The sequence below is a fragment of the Rhincodon typus genome, chromosome 13 (assembly GCF_021869965.1).
Source record: "Rhincodon typus isolate 14 chromosome 13, sRhiTyp1.1, whole genome shotgun sequence".
Classification (NCBI taxonomy): Eukaryota; Metazoa; Chordata; class Chondrichthyes; order Orectolobiformes; family Rhincodontidae; genus Rhincodon; species Rhincodon typus.
In genome coordinates, this window is record NC_063344.1 from 62,628,051 (window position 1) to 62,645,556 (window position 17,506).

The 17,506-nt window shown below is 40.4% G+C and overlaps 1 protein-coding gene across 1 annotated transcript; it reads left to right on the top strand.

Moving 5' to 3' along the window:
• Positions 1 to 210: 210 nt before the first annotated feature.
• LOC109931368 (G-protein coupled receptor 55-like) lies at positions 211 to 15,803 on the top strand. Its single transcript, XM_020530661.2, is given in 5 exon segments — positions 211 to 327; positions 1,027 to 1,086; positions 11,114 to 11,203; positions 11,205 to 11,254; positions 13,708 to 15,803. Coding segments are annotated over 5 exon segments (1,290 nt in total). The 3' UTR covers positions 14,681 to 15,803.
• Positions 15,804 to 17,506: the final 1,703 nt, after the last annotated feature.

Genomic DNA, 17,506 nt, shown 5'->3' on the forward strand with positions numbered 1-17,506 from the left:
CTGGACTCCACCATGGGCAGTCTAAGGCCAAACAGCAGTGCCTGGTCTCTCGTTGTCTTGGACCCCACCGCCACCCCCACTGGACCAAGGCTGCTAAACCAGTGTGGGTAACCAGTGTGCAATAGTTTCCCCACGTTAAGAAAGAACTCTCACACAGGCACTTTCCATACCCACAGGATGAAGTTTGGGACCTGGAACATCAGGACCCTTATGGCCAGTGACACCAGTGGGAATGCCACGCCGCCACCTGTTGCTCAGGAACTCAGGCGCTCTGATACTGACATTGAGAGAGCAGCTCCAGTGCTGCACTGTTGCATGTGCTGTCTTGTGAGTGAGGCTTGAAGCTAATGCCCCATATTGACTCTCTTCTGTGAATGTAAAAGATTTTATGGTTGCATTTTGTAGAAGAGCAGGGAGTTCCCCTAATATCTTGGCTAATACCTATCTGTCAATTAACATTACTGTTAACCAGATTATCTGACAAGTATCACTTTGTTATTCATAGTCATGGAGCCATACAGCATGGAAACAGACCTGTGTCATCAGTTACTCTGCCACAAAAGTAATTACTTGGCAGAGAATTCCTCCAAGGTGTCCAATACTCCTGTAAGGCACTATAGAAATGCAAGATTTAAAAAAAAACACACACACCTTAAATGAGGGCAACCACACACATTAAACAGGCTGGATTCAGGACTGATCTAGCAGCTTATACTTGGGCATCTGTGAGATGCTGAGGGTCATCAAAAATGGAATTATATCCACCGCAACCTGTATCCTCAGTCTACCATTACTGCCAAGGTGGGATATCAATCTATGTTCGGGGAGATGTATAGAACAGAATGCCAAGAGCCATATCAGGTATATCACATATTTAGGAGTTAACTTGAAGTGACAACAAAGTACTTCATGCATGTTGTCACAGTGAAAGCAGCATGTTATAGACAAATCTAAATCATCCCATGGGCAACCGATCACTTCAAAGATCTGTAATTCTATCACATTTTGCAGTGTTTGATTAAACAGGGCTTGGGAGGGGGAGGATCCCTGAATGTCTGCATCTTCAATGATGGCAAAGCCCAGCAGGTGAGTTCAAAAGGCTGGGCAGAAATGTTTACCGTCATCTTCAGTCAGTAGTCCCAAATGGATTAATTCCCTGGATTGGGGCCGGGCGTGGGGTGGGTGGAGAGAGAGAGAGAGATAGAGAAAGAGAGAGAGAGGGAGAGAGAGAGAGCAATACGAATGGTTCTGTACTGTTTGGAGTTTAGGAGAATGAAGAGTGAAATAGACAGAATTCTGAGAGGCTCAAGAACCCGAAACTGGGAACCGTTTTCTGAGAATAAAAGACTACTCATCAAGGACTGAAATGACGAGGGACATATTTACTCAGATAATTCTGAATTCTCTATGCCAGAGGGCTGTGAATACTCAATCACTGAGTACATTCAAGGCCGAGAACAGTAGATGTTTGCCCGCTAATGGAGTGAAAAGATCTGTGGATTGGGCACCAAAATGGAGTTGAGATTGAAGGCTCAATCATAGCCTTATAGAGAGGTTTGAGGGACTGCACAATCTATTCCTTCCCCTGTTTCTCTTTTCATTATCTCAAAAATAGCTGATCACCCTTGATACAGCAAGGCTATAGTGGTGAAGACTTGTGCTCTAGAACTAGTTACATCTTTCGCCAAGCTGTTCCAGGACAGCTATAACACTGTTGTGTATCTAACAATGTTGTCCAGATATGTCTCATTCATAAAAGGAAGGACCAATGCAATGCAGTCTCCCATCCGTTTACTTTCAATCATCAGCAAATTGATGTACTGTTCCTGCACTGTTTTCAACATTGCTACCAAACAGTGTTTGCTCACCAATAACCTGCTTACCAATGCTAAGATTTGGTTTCGCCAGGATCTAGATAGAATCATAGAGTCATAGAGCATGGAAATAGACCCTTCGGTCCAACTATTCCACGCTGACCATGTTCCAAAAATAAACTAGTCTCACGTAACTGGGTTTGACCCATACCTTCCAAACCTTACCTATTTGTGTCTTTTAAACTTTGTAACTGTACCTGCATCCGTCACTTTCTCTGGCAATTCATTGCACACGCTGACCACCCTGTGTGAGAAAAAGCTGCCCCTCATGTGCTTTTTAAATCTTTTTTTCTCTCACCTTAGAATATGTCCCCTAGTTTTGTACTCTTCCACCCCAGGGAAAAAGCCCTTGCTATTCATCTTATTTATGCACCTCATGATTTTATAATTCTCTGTAAGGTCACCTCACAACCTCCTACGCTCTAGTGAAAAAGATCCCAGCCTATCCAGGCTATTTTACCACTTAAACTCTCCGTTCCTGGCAACATCCTGGTAAATGTTTTCTGAACCCTCTCCAATTTAATACTATCCTTGCTATAACAGGGTGACCATAACTGCACACAGTATTCCAGAAAAGGCCTCACCAATGTCCTGTACAACCTGAACAACTCCTATACTCAAAGATAACCTTCTTTATTGTCTACTATACTACTAATTTATGTGTAATCCGCAAACTTACTCTAAACATGCCTCCTATATTCTCATCCAAATCGTTTATAAAAATGATAAACAATAGTGGACCTAATACTGATCGCTGCGGAACACCACTGGTCACAGGCCTCCAGTCCAAAAAAAACCCTCCACCATCACCCTCTGTCTCCTACCTTCAAGCCAATTTGTATCCAATTGGCAAGCTCACCCTAAATCCCATGTGATTTAGCTTTACTAATTAATCTACCATGCAGGAACTTGTCAAAGGCTTTATTAAAGTCCAAATAAACAACATCTATGGTTCTGCCCTCGTCAATCTTTTTGGTTACTTCTTCAAAAAGCAAAAATCCTGAAACACGATTTACTTGCACAAAACTATGCTGACTATCCCTAATCAATCCTTGCCTCTCTAATCCTATCTTTCAGAATCACCTTGAACAACTTGCCCACCACCAATGTCAAACTGACAGATCTATAGTTCCCAGGCTTCTCCGTAACAGCCTTTCTTAAATAAAGGCACAACATTAGCCACCCTCCAGTCCTCTGGTACCTTACCCAGGATTACAGATGGTAAAAATATTTTTGCTAGGTACCCGCAATTTTCTCCCTAACTTCCCACAACGTCCTGGATACATTTGATGAGATTCCGGAAAATTATCCACCTTTATGTTTTCTAAGACCTCCAGCAGTTCCTCTTCTGAAATGTGAACTTTTTTCAAAACGTCAATATTTAATTCTCTGGTTCTCTAGCCTCCTTTTCTTTCTCTACAGTAAAAACTGACGTGAAATAGTCATTTAATGTCTCTCCCATCTCCTAAGGTTCAACACAAAGATGACCTCGTTGATGTTTAAGGGGCCCTACTCTCTCTAGTTGCTCTTTGGTTCTAAATGTACTTGTAGAATCTCTTTGAATTATTCTTGACCTTATCTGCCAATGCTATCTCATATCCCCTTTTTGTCTTCCTGATTTTCCTCTTAAGAATGCCCCTAAAACTGTTTATACTGTTCAAGAGATTAATTTGATCCCAGTTGTCTGTATCTAATATATGTCTTTTTTTGCTCTTGATTAGAACCTCAATATCTTTATTCATCCATTGTTCCCTAATCTTACCAGTCTCTCCTTTCACTCTAACAGGAACATAATGCCTCTGAACTCTTGTTATCACACTTTTGAAAGCCTCCCACTTTTCAGCCACCCTTGACCTGTGAATAGTCTACTCCAATCAACTTTTGAAAGTTCTTGTCACATACCATCAAAATTTGCCTTACTCCAATCAAGAACTTTTATGAAAGGCTTATCTTTTTTCCATAACTATTTTAAAACTAGTAGAATTATGATCACTAGTTTCAAAGTGTTCCCCTACTAACGCCTCAGTCACTTGCCCTGCCTTAAATTCCAAGAGAAGGTCAAGTTTTGCTCCGTCCCTAGGAAGAACATTGACATATTGATAAAAAAAAATCCTTGAACACATTTAACGAATTCCTCACCATCTAAAGTTTAACAGAAAGTCAATGTTTGGAAAATTAAAATCCCCTACTATTTATGACCCTATTATTCTTACATAGATCTGAGATGTCTCTACATATTTACTAATCAATTTCCTTCTGACTATTAGGGGGCCTATAGTACAATTCTATCAATGTGATCATCCCTTTCTTATTTCTAATTTCAACCTATACATTTTCACTGGACAATACCTCAGAAATTACAATAGTAATATTTCTCTTAATCAAAAATTCCATTTCCCCCCTTTTCTTGCCTCCCTTTCTATCATTCTTATAGATTTAAAACCCAGTCCTGTCCTTCCCTCAGCCAAGTTTCTGGAATAGCTACGACAACCCATGTTCCGATACATGTCCTGACATCATCAGCCTTCCTTGTGAGACCTCTTGCATTGAAATAAATGCAGTTTAGTTCTTCAGATTTACCTTCTTGTTACAGTCTTGGTTCCTGTGGGACCAAAAGAGCTAAAGGTAAGATGAGAACAACAACCCATGTCATCAAGACAACATTTGATCAAGTGTGGTCATGGGGAAGTAAAACTGGAATCAATAGGAATCAATGGAAAACATTGTTTGGTGGCTGAAACCATACTACGTTCTGAACAAAGGATGATAGTTTATAGTTCTTGGAAGTCAATCATCTCAGCGCTAGGATGTTAACGTATTGTCCTGAGTCCAACTACTTTCAGCTGCTGCGTCAATAGCTCTTCTCTCATAATATGGTTAGAAGTGGGGATTTTTGCTATCAATTGCACAGGCATAGAGTCATAGAGTTGTACAACATGGAAACAAACTTAATCCAGTCCCAATTGCCAGCATTTGGTCCTTATCCCTTTAAACCTTCCCATTCACGTACCCATCTAGATGCTTTTTCAATGTTGTAATTGTACCCGCCTCCACCATCTTCTCTGGCAGCTCGTTCCATATGCGCACCACGTCTACATGAAAAAGTTGCCCCTTAGGTCCCTTTTAAATAATTCCCTCTTGCCTTAAACCTATGTCCTCTAGTTTTGGACTCCCTGGGGAAAAGACATTGACTATTCACCCCATCCATGCCTCTCCTGATTTTTAAAATTTCTATAAACTCAGCCCTCAGCCTCTGATGCTGCAGGGAAAATAGCCCCAGCCTATTCAGCCTCTCCCTATAGCTCAAACCCTTCAATCCCGGCAACATCCTTGTACATCTTTTCTGAACCCTTTCCCGTTTCACAACATCTTTCCTATGGCAGGGAGACCAGAATTGAATGCAGTATTCCAAAAGTGGCCTCACCAATGTCCTGTACAGCTGCAATGTTCAGCTCCCTTTGCAATTCTTCTTCTATCGGAATAGTTTGTGTGTGTGTGTGTGTGTGTGTGTGTGTGTGTGTGTGTGTGGTCAGACCTGGGTAATTTTTTTCTGATGAAGGACCACTGGACTCAAACTATTAACCTTGTTTTTCTCTCTACAGATGCTGCTAGACCTGCTGTGTTCTCCAGCACTTTCTGTTTTTGACCTGGATAACAATGTGTTGACAAGTGGTAAATTGCATTTGAGCCAGGCTAATACCTTTTTGAACAAGAGCTCTAACCACCTTCCTTTCACTGTCAACAGAATACCATTGCTGAATTTCCACTATTAGGATACTGGGGCTTACCATTCACCAGAAAATTAACTAAACCAGCCATATATTTGTGACTGGTATAAGAACAGGTTAGAGCCTTGATGCTTTGTGGTGAGTGGTTCACATTCTGACTCCTCAAAGCTTTCTTTACTCATTGCACAGTTAAGAAATTTGATAGCATCTCTACTTGCCTAGATGAGTGCAACTCCAACACTTAATAACGTCAACGCCATTCTGAACATTGGATTCTGCTTGATCTGCATCTCATCCACCAATTTAAACAACCACACCCTGTACCACCAATGCACAGTAGCAGCAGTGTATACCATCTAAAAAAATTTACTCTCCCACCTGGAAAGACAAGGGCAGCAGATACATGGGAACACTACCACCTGCAAGTTCCCCTCCAAGCCACTCACCATCCTGACTTGGAAATATATTGCTGTTCCTTCACTGTCACTGGGTCAAAATCCTAAAACTCCCTCCCTAAAAGCACTGTGTGTTCATCTATGCCACATGGACAGCAGTGATTCAAAAAGGCAGCTCACCACACTTTTAGCATGTTGTTTGACGCCACACAATAAGTTTGGGTTCAGGGTTAAATTGGCGACAAGGCAAAATCAAGACCATCCTCAGGCTTAGACTTCAATCTGGCACTGTTGTACATTACCATGTGTAGCAGTGTTGAATATTAATCATGAGATATATTAGTCTATAAACTATAGTTAAATAAAAACACTCACATGAAAGCAAATTGCTATGGATGCTGGAAATCCAAGATTTAAAAAAATGATAAAATGGTGGAGAAACTCAGCAGGTTTGGAAGCACCTGCAGAGAGAGAAAAACTGAGTTGACATTTTGATTCTGGTATGACTCTTTCAGAATTGAAAGGGTGATTTTGGAAAATGTGTTTTTAAGGCTGTTGATAGAGGGGAGGAGGACTGAGTGGAACAGGTTGTGGGGTGCCCAGAGCAAAATGAAAAAAGGAGCACTATTGGTAGTAAAGGAAACATGAGGATATAAATTTAAGATGATAGATGTGAAAAGTAGACAATAGGCCCACTCTGTGAAAAGCAAAGCCAACAAGACACAAACAGAAAATGGCTGGAGAAGTGGGGGTGGTGGTGCATAATCAAAATGGAGGGCACAAGTCCTGCTCTAAAGTCGTTGAACTGAAGGAGAAGTCCTAGAGGCTGTAAGATGCCTGTGCGGAAAGCGAGCTTTGTTTCTCAAGCTTATGTTGAGCTTCATTGGAAGATTGCTGCTCACAATGTAGCCGTCCCGAGTTGTAGTGTATCTAGGGACTGTTCTAACGCCATTCACATTTGGTATTTATACTCAGTGACATACAGCTTTGTGACAACATTGCAAGGTTGCTCCAGAGTCCTCACTTAACAACAACCAACTTGTCAATGGCAATTAAGGATAAGAACATAAGAACTAGGAGCAGGAGTTGGCAATACAGTCCCTCAAGCCTGCTCCACCACTTAATATGATAGTGGCTGATCTCATCTCAACCTCAACTCCTCTTTCCTGTCAGTTCCCCATAACCCTTCAAACCATTTCTGATTAAAAATCAGTCTATCTTTTCCTCAAATTTATTCATTGTCCTGCCGTCCACCATACTCTGGGGTAGTGAATTCCACAGATTTCTAACGCTTTGACAGAAATAATTCCCCCTCATCTTTGTTTCTAATCTGCCACCTGTTATCCTAAAACCATGGCTTCTCATTCTAGATTGTCCCACAAAGAGAAATCCATGTTATTTCCAGTTTGTCAAACCCTGTTAGCATTTTATATACCTCAATAGATCTCCTCTCATTCATCTAAACTTGATTGAGTGTAGGCCAAAATTGATCAATCTCTTTTTTCATCTCTGGAATAAATTTAGTGATTTTTTTCTGAAATTGCCACCAATATAATTACATCCTCCCTCAGTAAGGGGATCAAAACTGTGTGCAATGCTCCAAATGCTCCAGGTTTTACAAAAGCCTTGTACAGTTGCATCTACATTTCCTCATTTTTAAATTTCTTTCCATTAGCAATAAGTGCTGAAATTCTACTTGCCATTTTTATTACCTGCTGTGCCTACGCTCTAGCGTTTTGTAATTCAAGGAAAAAGGAAACCCAGATCCCTCCATCAAAGCATTTTGAATGTCTCTACATTTAGGTCAGAAGTTGCCTTTTTATTCTTCGAACCAAAAAGAATAATCTCACACTTATCCAGATGCAAGTACACCTGCCAAATTTTGGCTCATTCACCTAACCTATCTATATTCACTCATAAATTTCCTGTTTCTTTGTTGCAACTTACTTTCCCATCTATTTTAGTGGCATGTGCAAATTTCACTTTAGTACATTCTATCCCTGCATTCAAGTCATTAATATAGATTATAAATAGTTGAGGACCGAACAATGTGACGCCCATTACTTACAGCTTGACAACTGAAAAGGACCTGCTTCTCCGTACTCTCTGATGGTTTCTGATGGTTAGCCAATCCTCCGTCCAAACTAATAGATTACCCCTTACCCCATATGGATTTACTTTGCATGTTAACCTATTGTGTGACACCTCAACAAATGTCTTCTAGAAGTCCAGATATACAACATTTACAGGACACCAATTACACAGTTTGCTTCTTGCATCTTTGAAAAACTCAAACGCAATTTGCCCTTCATAAAACCATGGTCAATGGGCAATAGTTAGTAGTCTCCCCAGTGAAGTTCCACATTCCAAGAAGATATTAAAAAAAACTCCTTATTCATATCTTTTTCTTTAAGTACCTAGCTATGGTACTGTACAGATGGGAACTATAACTTCCCATCTCCAGCAATAATTGCAATATGTTTATAAAGCAAATGATTTTTCGTCCATTTCATTCAACAGCCTAATCAAGGTGTTCTGCTTTAAAGGATTGCACACATATATGATTATATCTCCCTGTTTCTATGCTGTTGTACTACTTCAATTATGTTGTTGCTCCTCATTTTTCTTTAAAATGCCTCTTTCACACTTCTCTGCATTAAATTTCATCTGTTTTGTGTGTGGGCATTTCACTAGTCTGTGTCTTCCTGAAATCCATGACTATCTTCACCACTGTTTGCTACATTTCCGAGTCTTAAGCCAGCTGCAAACTTTAAAATATTACCCTATATACTCGAGCCCTGTATAATCTGTCAAAAAAAGCACTCATCCTAATATTTGACCCTTGGGAAACACCTGTGTGTACATCTTTTCAATCTGAAAAGAGACTGTTCACTACTGGTTACTTTTCTGTCCCTTAACCAATTCCATAGTCATATTGCCTAGTCCCTTTGATCATGCAGAGTTCAATTTTACTAAATTAAGTATGTTAATAAACACTTTTGAAAGTCCATTTAGGCAACATCATTTGCACCGCCTGAATTAATCCTCTACCTTATTTTATTGAAGGCTCAATTTAATCAGACACTGTTTACCTTTAACAAGTCTGTCCTAGCTTTAATTTATGTCTTTGGTGTAATAATTGATCCTGTCTCAGATTATTGACACTCGAATTTTCCTTGACACTGATGTGAGATTGACTTAATTTCTTCATGTCTTCCTTTTTTGAAAAGGAATGTATCATTTGTAACTCTTAATGTCACTCCAATAGCTAAAGAAAATGGAAAGATTATGGCTGGAGCTTCCATTGTTCCCAAACCTATTTCCTTCAATCAACTAGCATTCAAATCTGGCCAAGCAACTTTTCTACTTTGAGAGCTGATAGCCGTTTAAGAACCCACCTACAATCTAGCTGTATCCAACTTCTCTAACCAAATCTTTACTGTGACATTTGCAGCATTTTATTATTTTGTGAAGACAGATGAAAACCACTCATTGAACAACTTTCACAAGAGATGCCTTTTTACTTGCCATATATCTGTTTTATCCTTCCCTTGAGTAGACTTTTACTATTTAATAATTTGTAAGAAGTTCCAGTGTTCATTTTCATGTACCTTCTAACTTTTATGTTAGTCTCTAACCTTTTCATACAGATTTTTTTCAGGACCCTCTTATTTTCTTTGCCAGCTGACCAGAATACTTTGTGATAACAAGGTGTAGAGCTGGATGAACACAGCAGGCCAAGCAGCATCAGAGGAGCAGGAAGGCTGACGTTTCGGGCCTAGACCCTTCTTCAGAAATCTTTGTGTCCTGCTTGATTCCCTACTGCTCCATGAAATTATACATTTGTCACAAGCCTACATGCTCTGTTACATTTTGTTAGCCACCCTGGGGGCGCCGGCTTTGGAGGTCTTTCCACTTTGTGGGAATATGTCCAGCCTGTTCACAAATGATCACATCTTTGAAGGCCTCCCTTCATTGCTCATTTACCGTTTTACCTACCAGTCTTTGATTCCAATTCACCTGGGACAGGTCCCTTTCCAACTCACTGCAATTAATGCTCTTCCAATTTAGTACTTTCACCATTCATTATTCCTCGATCTTTTCAATAATTACTCTAAGCATTGTAATTGTTGTTTCCCAAAATTCTCCTCTGAAACATCTCTATGTGTTCTCATTACTATTCCTGGAACCACATCCAACACTGTTTCCTTCCACGTTGAACTGGGAACAGACTGACTGAGAAAATTCTCTAGTACGCCTTTCAGGAATTCCTCCACCTTCTTTACACTTTGCATTTCTCTCCCTCAGTATGGAAAATTGAAGTCCTCATTTTCCCAACTCTATTGCTTTAATGTCTATCTGAAAAAACACAATTCTAGACGGTAATTAGATCATTAGTTTGTTTGAAACACGGAAAATATTGCTAACAGTCCCACTATATTTCTTTCTACAGCAGAAAATCAATGAATTTTGCTTTTAGTCCCCATTACCATATTTCTGAGGAGTTTCCACATCTGTGTAGGTGTCCTGTGTTGGATGCTTCTCCAGACTCCATTAAAATTTTCCATTTTACTGGTGTAAATTTGTTTTACTGGTGTTTGCTGTTCCTTTTGTGGGCTCAGTCTGAAAGCAATCAGGCGTAAGCTAGATTTACTTAATGCAGTGCTATGTATTCCTTTTTGTCAGTGTCAGTCACAGATTGCTGCTAGTTTCACTGTCTAGTTGGGGCACAATATTCTCAAAACGTTCTTTCGTTTTCAAAGGCTGCTATGACTCTTTTACACCCACATGAAGTCAACCTATTAACCACTAAGCTTTTCTCAGTCACGCCAGGAATATTACAAGCCCAAGTAAGTCCTGTGCTGGTTAACAGGGAGAATTAAAAATACAGGGCACAAGAGCTGAGGCTGGTTCTAGCCAAAGATTAATTCTGAGCCCAGAATTACTCCAAAATGGACATGATTCAGTGTGCTATGCAGAAGGGAGGACGACAGAAATGATTACAAGAAAATACTATTCAAAAAGACATATAAATCAGACATCATCTGAAAATGAATCCAGCAGAATGTTGCAGAGATTCACCTTATAACTTATAAAGAAGACTTCTGGCAAAAAGAACCAAAGTCGAGGGGCAAGGCGCAAAAGGATGTGGTTAGAATTTCTAGTGTTATCAAGCGTGTCAGAAGACATATTTATACAAGGCTGGCCGAGGTGTACCCATCCACTTTTTGGCAAGCTTTCCAGTGAGTAATATGCCGTAAGTACACCTATGTATTTAGAAACAATCTTTACCAATTAAGCACCTGTCCGTGTTTTAAAAGTTGTCTTGACACGCAGGTTTTGAGTGACAGATTTATCTGGCCCCCATTTTCAGTGAGCTGTAAAGATTTGAGTATTGGGAGCAAAAGGCCTGGAGAAAATGCATGCACAAAGACAATAAGAGTAACATTGATGTTATATAATATGCACAATTGGCAGTGCTACTTTTTTTTGAATTTGTAGATCGAGGCATTTTCAGAGGTTTCTGAACAAAAATGGAATTAACTCGAACACAAATGCTGTAAAACTATGACTAATTCAACAGTGTGAAAGAGTTGAGTTTCAGGGGATGCCAGGAGCGGAGGAGGTCTGTTGGAGAGTTTGAGGCTGGAGAGATGACTGGGAGTAAGAAGCAGTTGGAATGAAATTAAAAGAAAATTAATCCTGAAATGACATATTTAACTGGACTACCTCAGCAGTGAAATATACAGCTATATAAGCGACTTAATTTGTAACATAAAAATCATGCAAAAATGTATCATTAAAAGTAGCTGCAAAACGATAGATTTATCATCTCGGCTGTCCTTTTGTGAGCTACAAAAAGAAGACAAACCTTCCAGCCACATGCGTTAGGTCAGGCCATTGAATCTCAAGTTGGTCTGATCGGTAGGTTGACTGATACCGGATTATTTCGCCGAATGAGCTTCAATTTTTACCAGCCTTCCAGACTGTTGGCTTCACTTTGCCTGGTTAATCTCACTCGGCCGATCACTCAGTAGGCATTCTGCTTTTGTTGCTGTACCGGATGAAATTAATTCTTAATTTATTACTTGTTACAAAGGACAAACATTCCCTTCGCACAAAACTACGCATCTAATTGAAGAAGTGGTGGCAGCAATTGCTTAACTATTGTTGATCCACCTGGGTATGGGTTGGGGATGTTGGCGGATAACCTAGATTAAGACAGCTAATTTACACTGGTAAAGGATTTAAGCATGGAATTACAGTAGATAGTTGTTTTCCCTGAACAAAGGAATTGTCAAGTTAATTGAATTGCAATTTATGCAAATAATATTGATTGCTGACCAAGGTTGATTTCACGGATATTTTAGTGTTTGACAATATCCATCTGTAATGTCTTGGGCTGCTGTTTGCAAATCACAATCCCTATAAAAATTGACAGTTGATGAAAAGTGCTGATGGTTGATTATCTACAAATTTTGAATAATTTTTGAGATAGAAATCATTGAATCCTATGGCAGAGAAGGAGCCATTCAGACCACTGTGACTCTGCCTGCAGTTTAACAGGCTAACCAGTAGCTCCTTTCCCCATTCAGGCCTGTAAATGTCTTCTTTTCCAAATTCTACGTCCATTTTTTAAAGTTACTGTTGAAAGTGCTTCCACCAGCCTTTTATTCAATGCGCCCCAGGACACAACATGAGATGTGAAATAAAACAGAAAGTAGAAGAAAATGTTATAGATTGAATGCTTCAAAAACCCATCCCAACGTCTCTATCTTTGCTATTTTAATGAAACTTCTCTCCTGTTTATGAACACCTGTGTTCTAAAAGCAAAGGGAACAATTTCATATGTGTAGTGAAGAGTTAGCTTCAAGAGACTGTGCTACCTGAATATCCAAACTTATAAGTGATTAAGTAGCCTGTTGGCATAGAGTCATTCAGCATGGAAGCAGAACCCCTGGTCCAAGCAGTCCATGCTGACCATAATCCCAAACTAAACTAGCCCCACCTGCCTGTGCTTGGCCCATATCCCTCCAAATATTTCTTATTTACATACTTATCCAAATGTCTTTTCAATGTTGTAATTGTACCCGCATCTACCACTTCCTCTGGAAGCTCATTCCATATATGAATCACTCTTTGTATAAAAAAGTTGCCCCCCATGACTTTTTTAAATCTTTCTCCTCTCACCTTAAAAAATGCCCCCTAGTCTTGAAATCCCCCACCCTAGGGAAAAGACACCTGCCATTCACCTTTTCTATAACTTTCATGATTTTATAAATCTCTATAAAGTCACCTTTCAACCTTCTGTGCTCCAGTGAAAAAGTAGGAACCTATCCAGCCTTTCTTTATAACTCAAACCCTCAACTCCTGGCAACATTCTGGTAAATCTCTTCTGAACCCTCTCCAGCTTAATAATATTCTTCCAATAACAGGGTGACCAGAAATGGACACAGAAGAGGCCTTACCAATGTCCTGTATGTCTACATGACGTCCCAACTCCTATACTCAAGGTCTGAGCAATGAAAGCAAATGTGCTAAATGCCTTCTCTATCATTCTGTCTACATGTGATACAAACTGCCTAGTTTATGTACCTGAACCCTTCGGTCTCTCTGTTTTCTTTGTACAGTAACATCAATTGCCAAGATTTCTAACCTCATGTGATTGAAAGAAAGTGGCTGGACTCTAAGCATACTTTCCCTTTACAGAATTAACCAAGCCATGGATCTGGACCACCAGAAAAAGTTTAATCTCTGTGAGGTTAACATGAGCGAGCAGGAGAATATGATGTATCTGGCGATCTACATTCCCACCTTCATCCTGGGACTGCCTTTCAACCTCCTGGCACTCCTGATGTTTTGCTGCAAGATAAAGAGATGGACTGAAACGACCATTTACATGAGCAACCTTGCCCTGGCAGACATCCTGCTGCTGTTCTCTCTTCCTTTTAAGATGCTTGACCAGGATGAGGGCTGGCCCTTTGACGTGGCCTTCTGCTCCTTTGTGGAGTCGCTCTACTTTGTCAACATGTATGCCAGCATCTTCATCATCACCTCCATTAGCATCGATCGCTATGTTGCCATCATTCACCCTTTGAAGGCGAAGGCTTTTCGGTGCCCCCGATACACCATGATCATTTGCCTTGTCATTTGGGCCTTTGTGTGGTTGGGGAGCATCCCTGTCTATGGGTTCCATGACAGCCCAGAATCCACTAACTCCACCATCATCTGCTTCCATAAATTCTCTGATAAGTCATGGAACCCGGGTCTGATCGCCTTTGTGGAGCTGCTGGGCTTTGTGATCCCAATGGCTGCCATGGTCTTTTGTTCAGTCCAAATTGTCAGGAAACTGCTGCAGAGGCAAAGTGAGGCTTCCGGAAACTGCCAGGCCTGCATCAAAATTATCATTGCCAACCTGGTTGTCTTCATTTGCTCATTTGTGCCCATCCACATTGGCATCTTTCTTCAGTTTTTAGTGCGGCAGGACATCATTGGTCAAGATTACTGTTTGATGCGAAGAAGTATTAGTTTATTTGTTCAAGGCGCCATGTGCTTAGCCAATGTCAACTGTTGCCTAGATGCCATTTGTTACTATTTTGTTGCAAAGGAATTTCGGGACCAAGGCTCACGCACCAAGAGATCATTGGTTTCCCTTTTCTCAGTTAATGATGTGAGTGTTTAGCCAGATTCAGGACATCTTGTACCATGAGATTTGTGCCATGTTGTCTTCTTACACACTTTGCCTTTGGCGTTTTATTGGACCGCACTCTCATCGATTACATGGTTTATTCATTGTACACTCCAAACTATTCTGCACTTTCTCTATGGGAAAAATGGACATTCACATAGCACTTTTCACAATCTTAGGAAGTCCCAAAGTGCTTTACAGCCGACTAAGTCTTGAAATGAATTCAAGCGCTGTGATAGCAGACAACCTGTTTGAGTGATGGTAGTCGAGGGGTAAATATTGCCCAGGAGCTGGAACAATGGGAGAACTACCCTGTGCTTTTTTTGATGGCACCATGGGTTATTTTAAGTACTGAGAGTGCCGATGGGAGACCGGTTTAACATCTCAATCTGAAAGATGACACTTACGGCCGTGCAGAACTCCCTGAGTACTGTGCTCAAATGTCACTCTAGATTTAATGTTCCAGTCTTCAGACTGGGATTTTCTTGTCAATCTCTTGTGGGATGTGGGCATTGCTGGTAAGGCCACCATTTCCTTCTGATCACAAATTGCCATTGAGAGCAATAGTTGTTCCCAAGAGACAACCTATTGTGCTTCTGGGGTTGTGTCACAATGTAAGCCAGTGGGTTTCCTCTCTAAAGGGCATTAGTGAAGCAATTTGGGTTTTTATTGAATCAATTTGATTTATTATTTAACTGAATTTAAATTCCACTCACTGTCATGGAGGGATTGGGATCCCATCTGACCAGATTATTGGCCTGGGCTTCTGGATAATTAAATCCAGTGACATTCTCACAATGCCACCATTCTTCAAACACTCAAACAAAGGAACAAGGGTACTACCTCTTAACCTCGGAATGACACCCTAATCCCACAGCCCCAGCTCGCAGCCATGTAGATGGCTATCCCTCGCACTCCTAATCATTTCTTGATTGTTCAGTCTTTGTTCTGCACAGTTCTTAACTGTGGGTACAGTGGGCAATGAGGAGGTGGAGTGTGAATTTTGTGAAATGGTCAATCCGCTGTGTGTCCAAAGCTTCCCTTGCCCTTAATGCTGTGAATGTCTGTGACAGATCGATGGAACAAAATTGTATTGTGATGCATTAAAGATCCCATTGTCTCTGAGCATTAGTCAACAATAAAGTGACTGTGAACTCAAAATGCGAGTGCTAACTTCAGTTGGAGACAGGTATTAAGTGAGTTCAGGCTTTCAATCTGCAAAAGTAACAGTAAAGGCAAAGCAGGAAGTACATTAATCTCAAACTACATCTTGCTGAAAGAGTCACAAGAGTTGCCTTAAAAATTAATATTGCAGATTTGATAAAGTTCCTTTCAAACTTTCTATGGGTTCAATTTTCTTTAACATTTTATAATCTCCTCCAGCTCCTTTTATTTTGTTCCGTTTCTTAATGCTGGCTGCGGGGTTAAAGATTATTCCTAGGGCAACATTTAATATTTGGAGGAAATTCCTTTGACTCCTTTCAAAGTGAGTTGTTGACTCACTTGCTTTAAATCGGCAGAAGCTTTTATTGACAAACGAGGCCCAAGAATAGCAAGTTTCATTTTTATTTTCTCAAAAAAAATGCATTTTATTCACAAAGTTTTCCAAAAATTCTTTACAGTAACAGCTCAAATTCACTTAACTTAAAGTGTAATGCATTTCAATGTCTTCCAATACAGTGCGTGGAACTCTGAGGTGTTTTACAACACTTACAATTATATTGTAAGGCTATTGTGGCACATGGTAGTATCCCTGGGTTCAAATCTGACCTGCCCCAGAGGTTGTCATAACGTGTCTGAAAAGATTGATTCAATGAACAATGTTTCTTGAGAGAGAGGGATTTTACACAGGCCCAAACTCCTTGGTGTACTCTAATGGGCGGCACTTCAAATGTGGCTTTTCCCCATTCAGCCTTTGCGGGTGCTGCCCCAAGCTTTAGTGTATCCCTCAGTGTGTAGTCCTGGACCTTGGAATGCCAAGTGCCCTTTTGACAAATATTATAGGGGAAAATTTCTAAGCATTTCAGAGGATGTACCAACATTCCTCATTTTGGTGAAATGTTGTGCATTTCGTGAAACCATCGACTGAATCATTTGGTTATTGGTGGAACTATAACTCAATGCCTCCAAAATGCAAATTAGGCATCGGTTCCTAGTTCCTGTTGGAAGTGTTTGTGAATCAGTGTGTACTGGGTAAGGGTGGCATTGAGTTGGCGATGGTACCCCAGGTAGTCAAATTGCTTGCCACTATGCACTCACCCATCTGGACTTGAGCGTTTCAGTGAGGATCCAAGTAGATGTAGGTTCTGATGGAATCCAGAAAAAAATACTTGTAAGTGTCATGTCCTCCTCACCCAGTGAGCAATCTGACCAGTGGTTTTTGAAGGGATTAATCTGTCAGCCAAAATACAGCCAGCTCTGTAGCTGCGATTTGCAGTAACCATATTAGGCAGAGTTCTTGGAATGGTTCAAGCCATCTGAGCAGGCCTTTGAGCTGTGAGAGGTCCCACGGCTAAAATTTGCCTCAGTTCCTCCAAGGAGGAGGAGAAAGAAATGGCCAACAGCTTGCACTTGCACAGCTCTGTAGTGTAGAGAAAGTTAGAAACTGCTTTGAATTAATCCTGCTAGTGTGTTTATCTTAATGAAGATAGGTTCAGTGAAAATGAGAGGTCTGATTTTAAAGTGGGCCTCCACAGAAATAAGTTTGAAAGTGAATCGAGTAGTTAATTGAGAACAGACCCCCAGATCTATATGAAGCAAGTGGGCTGAGGCGTTTAAACTGTGATTCTTAGCAGCTTCCCATAAATTGAATGATAATCA